The following is an 8,273-nucleotide window of genomic DNA, read 5'->3' as shown; positions in this document are numbered from 1 at the left end:
GGACCTTAACTCCACAATGCAGGCGTTTACTGACCCGCAGGCTTTCCTACAAGTGATCGCCCTGGCTCACCAACTTGCTCGTCTTTTTCCAAATGTCGCCGCCTAAGCGGCAACACTTACCTGTCTCTATAACTTTCAGCAGCCTTTAACTCTTCGAAATGGCTGTTCCGAAATCTCTTATACTGATGACATGGAATGCAAATAGCTTACGCGGAAAGCAAGCGGAATTGGAGGACGTCATAACATTCTATGACGTCGACATCGTGCTCATCCAGGAAACTTTCCTGAAACCTTCGCATCGTCTCTCTTTCGAACACTTTTTTGTCTACAGAAACGATAGAACTCCGGGTCGAGGCGGTGGAACCGCCATTCTCGTCAGAAAAGGAGTCAAACACGAGCTCCTTCCATCGTTATCAGTAAACAACTTCGAAACAACCTCCATTAAAATCGATATCCAAGAACGTCCCTTCGTGATTACATCCCTGTACAGGAAATCTTCTGCATTCAACTATGCCGAATACCGATCACTCGTCGAAGGAAAATTTCCGAAAATAATAGGTGGCGACTTCAACGCCCACCACCCCACCTGGGGGTGCTCCAGAGCGAATCCCGCAGGTAACGCCATCGTAGCTCTAAGTGCAGATCTGGGCTACGGTCTTGCCTTGCCAGATGAACCCACCCATCACCCTAGTACAGTCTCTCAAGGCGCTGCAAGAATCCTTGATTTCTTTATTCTTCAAGACGTAAATCGCGATTCCGAAGTTCGAGTCCTTGACGAACTAGACTCTGATCATCGTCCGATCCTTCTCAAACTCGGAAACTGCGCCACCACTCAAGTCCCACTAACAAGATTCAGGAAAAAAACCGACTGGAAAAACTACCAATCTCTTCTCCTGAAATCCGATCCAATTCCGAAAATTAACACACCAGAACACCTCGAGGAAGCCGTACTCAAGCTAACTCGCGATATTCAGTCTGCTCACGAATCTTCCACAGTCAAAATTTCATCACAACCCCAGCCGTGGAAAAACAATCTTCCCGCTTCTCTTAAACGTGAAATTCGCATCAAAAACGGTTTATGCAGATTAGCTCGATTCACCCTTGATGCTGCAGACAAAAGGGAGGCGAACAGAGCATGCAAGAGGGTAAGGGCGGCCGTCTCGACTTGGCGAGCAATGAAATGGAACTCATTTCTCGCGGACCAAAGGCTGGATGGCCCCCCTTCCTTCTGGCGTGTCTCCAAATGCCTCGTGGGGAAGACGCACAATGTCATCCCTCCCCTGAAGTCAGCGGTTACAGGAAATTTTGCAGTCACTGACCAAGAAAAAGTCGAGCTCCTTGCAGAGACCTACGAAGCTCAAATGAAATGCCTCCCACCCGCACAGAACACTAAAACTAAAGACATTGACACTGTCATCAACGAATCCAACTCCGTCAAAAGACCAGTAACCCCCGCCTTTCTTCTCAACCATTTTGTATCTCCAAAGTCTCTACAGACTATGATCGGCAAACTTCAAACCAAAAAATCTCCAGGTTTCGATGGAATATCGATTACCCAGTTAAAAAAGCTCCCGCATAAGCAACTCGCAGAACTGGCAAACATTATTAACTCCATCATGAGACTGCAACACTTCCCGGCGTCTTGGAAACACGCACATATAGCGGTTATACCCAAGAAAGGAGCAAAATCATCTCCATCTGATTACAGGCCTATCAGCCTTCTCAGCGCAGTTCCGTGCTAGCTCTCGAAGAGAACGGTCGTGTCCGGTCCGCCGAACCTACCTGCGCTTCCGAGAATTACCCGAAACTTTCCCTAAGACGGTCGACCCGTTATCACGTTTCACCAGTGCCTACGTAAAAAAAAAAAGCGTCTGTAAGCGCCGAAAAGGCGTTTTTACAGACAAGGCAATGGCGTCATGTACGTCAGAGCCGACGTCGCCTCCTGAACATAATCCCAGTGTTTCAAATTCAAATGGACCATCTTCAGAAGACAGCCGAGAAGTGCTTATAACGGAATTGAGAAAACAGAACGAAGACCTGCGAAAGCAGATAGCTGACCTTAAAACGTTCGCAAAAGCCCAAACAGACGCCCTGAACAAACAGACGGAAAAGCTGGAAAAGAGCGAAAAGGCTTCCGAAGAGCTCAAGGAAGAAATAAAAACTCTCACAGCTACGATAACACAATTCATGAAGCATCAAAGAGATGCCATGGAAGTAAAGATTCCCGCTGTCATAGAAATTCAGTCCCAGACACCAGCTAAACCGACACAACACTTAGACCAAACTGAAGACTCAGAAGACGGTTTCACCTTGGTGGGAAAAAGGAAAAGAGGGCCCGTCACTCCACCTCAGGAAAGCCAGCTGCCGAAGGCCGGCAACAAGGGAAAACAGGCTCCCAAATCACAACCCAATCCGGTAGCCAAGCCAGCCACTAAATCTACCCAATCGAAAGCCAAGGCTAACGTACAGCCTTCGATTACAAAATTTGCCACCAGACCAGTGCAAAACAAGCCGACCACCAAGACGGCCCCACAGCCAGTACCGAAACAAGTTACCACAAGACCAACCCAAGACCAGCCTACGCAGGTAAGTAGCCAGGTCACTAAACAAGTCTTAACCTCCACAGCAAAAACAGTGCCAACCGTTTCGGCGACTGTTTCTCAAAGTCCCCCAAAGGAAAAAATTCCGCCTATAGTGCTCCGTGATAAGAAGAGGTTCATGGAGCTCATTAGAATTACTAAGGCACAATCAATAGACATTATAACCCGAAATAAAAAGGACGGCATTTTCTTATTCGTCGCCACAAGCGACAATTACCGTAAACTTACTACCCTGCTCGAGGAAAGGAATTACCCTTACCATTCCTTCTGTCATCCGGAGGAGAGAGCATTCCGGGTAATAATAAAAAACATCCCAGAATCACTCTGCATTGACGAAGTACGTGAACTTCTCTTTGATCAAGGCTTCCATCCCAAATTTGTGCAAAGATGGAAATTAAAATCCGGGATAGAACTACCAATTGTTCAGGTAGTTGTCCCTCGCGAAGAGCGACAGATCATATATATGACCAAACTCGGCGTCATCACAGTGAAGGTCGAGGTCCAGAGAGGAAACGGCCAGCCAGTGCAGTGCTTCAACTGCCAGCTTTTCGGGCACTCCAGCTCATATTGCCGAGCCCCTCCACGGTGCGTCAAATGTGCCGGGCATCACGACACTAGATCCTGTACCAAAATCCCAGAAGCACCTCCAAAGTGCAGCAACTGCGGTGAAACTCATACCGCAAACTTCAGCGGTTGCACCTGCCGTCCTGCTCCAAGAAAACCAAAAATTCCGACCGAAACCAGACCTCCACAAGGTTCTGCATGGAGTAACCAAGGTGGCAGAAAGCTAGCCCAAAAATTAGCCAGCGCTACCCAGCCTGCTCCAACTCAAACTCCTGCTCCAACCAATACACCGGACCTTAACTCCACAATGCAGGCGTTTACTGACCCGCAGGCTTTCCTACAAGTGATCGCCCTGGCTCACCAACTTGCTCGTCTTTTTCCAAATGTCGCCGCCTAAGCGGCAACACTTACCTGTCTCTATAACTTTCAGCAGCCTTTAACTCTTCGAAATGGCTGTTCCGAAATCTCTTATACTGATGACATGGAATGCAAATAGCTTACGCGGAAAGCAAGCGGAATTGGAGGACGTCATAACATTCTATGACGTCGACATCGTGCTCATCCAGGAAACTTTCCTGAAACCTTCGCATCGTCTCTCTTTCGAACACTTTTTTGTCTACAGAAACGATAGAACTCCGGGTCGAGGCGGTGGAACCGCCATTCTCGTCAGAAAAGGAGTCAAACACGAGCTCCTTCCATCGTTATCAGTAAACAACTTCGAAACAACCTCCATTAAAATCGATATCCAAGAACGTCCCTTCGTGATTACATCCCTGTACAGGAAATCTTCTGCATTCAACTATGCCGAATACCGATCACTCGTCGAAGGAAAATTTCCGAAAATAATAGGTGGCGACTTCAACGCCCACCACCCCACCTGGGGGTGTTCCAGAGCGAATCCCGCAGGTAACGCCATCGTAGCTCTAAGTGCAGATCTGGGCTACGGTCTTGCCTTGCCAGATGAACCCACCCATCACCCTAGTACAGTCTCTCAAGGCGCTGCAAGAATCCTTGATTTCTTTATTCTTCAAGACGTAAATCGCGATTCCGAAGTTCGAGTCCTTGACGAACTAGACTCTGATCATCGTCCGATCCTTCTCAAACTCGGAAACTGCGCCACCACTCAAGTCCCACTAACAAGATTCAGGAAAAAAACCGACTGGAAAAACTACCAATCTCTTCTCCTGAAATCCGATCCAATTCCGAAAATTAACACACCAGAACACCTCGAGGAAGCCGTACTCAAGCTAACTCGTGATATTCAGTCTGCTCACGAATCTTCCACAGTCAAAATTTCATCACAACCCCAGCCGTGGAAAAACAATCTTCCCGCTTCTCTTAAACGTGAAATTCGCATCAAAAACGGTTTATGCAGATTAGCTCGATTCACCCTTGATGCTGCAGACAAAAGGGAGGCGAACAGAGCATGCAAGAGGGTAAGGGCGGCCGTCTCGACTTGGCGAGCAATGAAATGGAACTCATTTCTCGCGGACCAAAGGCTGGATGGCCCCCCTTCCTTCTGGCGTGTCTCCAAATGCCTCGTGGGGAAGACGCACAATGTCATCCCTCCCCTGAAGTCAGCGGTTACAGGAAATTTTGCAGTCACTGACCAAGAAAAAGTCGAGCTCCTTGCAGAGACCTACGAAGCTCAAATGAAATGCCTCCCACCCGCACAGAACACTAAAACTAAAGACATTGACACTGTCATCAACGAATCCAACTCCGTCAAAAGACCAGTAACCCCCGCCTTTCTTCTCAACCATTTTGTATCTCCAAAGTCTCTACAGACTATGATCGGCAAACTTCAAACCAAAAAATCTCCAGGTTTCGATGGAATATCGATTACCCAGTTAAAAAAGCTCCCGCATAAGCAACTCGCAGAACTGGCAAACATTATTAACTCCATCATGAGACTGCAACACTTCCCGGCGTCTTGGAAACACGCACATATAGCGGTTATACCCAAGAAAGGAGCAAAATCATCTCCATCTGATTACAGGCCTATCAGCCTTCTCAGCGCCATTTCGAAGCTTGCCGAGAGGGCAATACTCTACGCTCTCAACTCTTTCACAAAGGAAAACAACATCATTCCAGATGAACAATTCGGCTTTCGCGCTCACCACTCATCCGTCCATCAAGCTTCCCGTCTGGCTGCACACATCCATCATGCTCTTGACCAACGTAAAAAGCTTGGAGCAGTTCTTCTGGACCTAACCAAAGCCTTCGACAAGGTCTGGCACGACGGATTGTTCGCAAAGTGCGTGCGGTTAGGCCTCCCAGAAGACCTAACCGCTCTCATCAAGTCCTATCTCTCGGACAGATCTTTCCAGGTCAAGATCAGGGCGTCACTTTCCAGTCGTAAACAAATCGATGCTGGCGTACCTCAAGGTTCCCCGCTGGCCCCAGCCTTATTTAATCTCTTTATTTCAGATATGCCGAGAAAAGAGCATATTGACGTCGCCTTTTACGCTGACGACACTGCTTTCTTCACGGCCGCCAGGTTCGAAGTTACAATTCATGAGCGTTTACAGAAGCAGCTCGATCATGCGGTCAAGTGGTTCAAATTCTGGAGGTTGCAAATCAACCCCCTGAAAACCCAGGCCATCATTTTCCACAAGAAGCGTTACGCACTGCGCGTCTCGCAACTTAAGATCGACACCGCAATAATTCCATGGCTGGATAACGTCACGTACCTAGGTCTTCACTTCGACCGGCGGTTCGGTTGGCATTCCCAAATCCAGAAAGCAATCCAAAAAGGTTCGGGGATAGCAAACCTGCTATCTCCTCTGATCTGCCCTTCTAGCAGGCTTCCCATCTCCATCAAATGCTTATTTTACAAGATGTTAATTCGGTCCGTACTCCTCTACGGATCTAATGTCTACTTCAAGTTTGTTACACCCAACCAGGTCAAACGGCTTCAAGTTTTCCAAAATAAGCTCCTCAGGAGAATATTAAACGCTCCATGGTTTGTCAGAAATAATCAAATCCATAGGGAAACTGACACTCCAGAAATCAAGCACTTCATATCTCAATCATTCCACAAACAACAACTCAGCTCAAGTTCTTCTGAAAACGCGCTTGTTCGCGAGCTGGTCGACATGCTGGGAGCTTAGCACCGCGTCACCGCTAAGCTCTCCCCCTTTTCCAGGCTGAAACGACCTCATCCGTCGCTACAGTCATAACTTTTGCCCCCATACAACAGTACCCAGTTGTGTGTTAGCTCAGGTTCGCGAATCAATAGAATCGCCGGGCTCTCGTGCCCAATAACGGCTGCCCGATCAGCGGGTGCCATATCCCCAAATTTAATGCAGTAGCAGTAGTGATCCACAGGGGTCAACTGTGAGGCGGTTTCGGTTTAGTGTATTGGTAAGCCCAGAGGCAGTCCCACATAACCCGGTCCAACTTGTCACTCCAGGGCAAGTCTCCGCGACCAGGTATGCGTCATGCATTCCACCGCCTGGTTTTTAGGCCAGAACAAAAAAAAAAAAAAAAAAAAAAAAACCTTCTCAGCGCCATTTCGAAGCTTGCCGAGAGGGCAATACTCTACGCTCTCAACTCTTTCACAAAGGAAAACAACATCATTCCAGATGAACAATTCGGCTTTCGCGCTCACCACTCATCCGTCCATCAAGCTTCCCGTCTGGCTGCACACATCCATCATGCTCTTGACCAACGTAAAAAGCTTGGAGCAGTTCTTCTGGACCTAACCAAAGCCTTCGACAAGGTCTGGCACGACGGATTGTTCGCAAAGTGCGTGCGGTTAGGCCTCCCAGAAGACCTAACCGCTCTCATCAAGTCCTATCTCTCGGACAGATCTTTCCAGGTCAAGATCAGGGCGTCACTTTCCAGTCGTAAACAAATCGATGCTGGCGTACCTCAAGGTTCCCCGCTGGCCCCAGCCTTATTTAATCTCTTTATTTCAGATATGCCGAGAAAAGAGCATATTGACGTCGCCTTTTACGCTGACGACACTGCTTTCTTCACGGCCGCCAGGTTCGAAGTTACAATTCATGAGCGTTTACAGAAGCAGCTCGATCATGCGGTCAAGTGGTTCAAATTCTGGAGGTTGCAAATCAACCCCCTGAAAACCCAGGCCATCATTTTCCACAAGAAGCGTTACGCACTGCGCGTCTCGCAACTTAAGATCGACACCGCAATAATTCCATGGCTGGATAACGTCACGTACCTAGGTCTTCACTTCGACCGGCGGTTCGGTTGGCATTCCCAAATCCAGAAAGCAATCCAAAAAGGTTCGGGGATAGCAAACCTGCTATCTCCTCTGATCTGCCCTTCTAGCAGGCTTCCCATCTCCATCAAATGCTTATTTTACAAGATGTTAATTCGGTCCGTACTCCTCTACGGATCTAATGTCTACTTCAAGTTTGTTACACCCAACCAGGTCAAACGGCTTCAAGTTTTCCAAAATAAGCTCCTCAGGAGAATATTAAACGCTCCATGGTTTGTCAGAAATAATCAAATCCATAGGGAAACTGACACTCCAGAAATCAAGCACTTCATATCTCAATCATTCCACAAACAACAACTCAGCTCAAGTTCTTCTGAAAACGCGCTTGTTCGCGAGCTGGTCGACATGCTGGGAGCTTAGCACCGCGTCACCGCTAAGCTCTTCCCCTTTTCCAGGCTGAAACGACCTCATCCGTCGCTACAGTCATAACTTTTGCCCCCATACAACAGTACCCAGTTGTGTGTTAACTCAGGTTCGCGAATCAATAGAATCGCCGGGCTCTCGTGCCCAATAACGGCTGCCCGATCAGCGGGTGCCATATCCCCAAATTTAATGCAGTAGCAGTAGTGATCCACAGGGGTCAACTGTGAGGCGGTTTCGGTTTAGTGTATTGGTAAGCCCAGAGGCAGTCCCACATAATCCGGTCCAACTTGTCACTCCAGGGCAAGTCTCCGCGACCAGGTATGCGTCATGCATTCCACCGCCTGGTTTTTAGGCCAGAACAAAAAAAAAAAAAAAACACTGGAGCATAAGTGAATTGTTCACCACTAAATGGTACTTGGAATGCTTTAGCGGCTAATCTTACCTTCTTTGTATCGTCGTCTTTTAGCTTGAATAGCCACTTTGTTTCAATGGCTTTACTT

At 47.9% G+C, this 8,273-nt stretch overlaps 1 protein-coding gene across 1 annotated transcript; it reads left to right on the top strand.

Annotated features, from left to right (window-relative positions):
- Nucleotides 1-717: 717 nt before the first annotated feature.
- On the top strand, nt 718-3,604 carry LOC143193675 (uncharacterized). The gene is made up of 3 exons (XM_076399997.1): nt 718-761; nt 1,143-1,486; nt 3,595-3,604. The coding sequence occupies exons 2-3, from the start codon at nt 1,176-1,178 to the stop codon at nt 3,602-3,604; spliced, it is 321 nt and encodes a 106-aa protein (XP_076256112.1). The 5' UTR covers nt 718-761; nt 1,143-1,175.
- Nucleotides 3,605-8,273: the final 4,669 nt, after the last annotated feature.

Source organism: Rhynchophorus ferrugineus, unplaced genomic scaffold, assembly GCF_030347505.1.
Source record: "Rhynchophorus ferrugineus isolate W39M unplaced genomic scaffold, kcgeb_rfMv2 rfM3, whole genome shotgun sequence".
Taxonomy (NCBI): domain Eukaryota; kingdom Metazoa; phylum Arthropoda; class Insecta; order Coleoptera; family Curculionidae; genus Rhynchophorus; species Rhynchophorus ferrugineus.
This window is presented reverse-complemented; position numbering and strand designations above follow the sequence as displayed.

What these genes read in the sequence shown, in the direction of transcription:
- LOC143193675 (XM_076399997.1), top strand. Translation starts at nt 1,176, where the DNA reads ATGAAATGGAACTCATTTCTCGCGGACCAAAGGCTGGATGGCCCCCCT.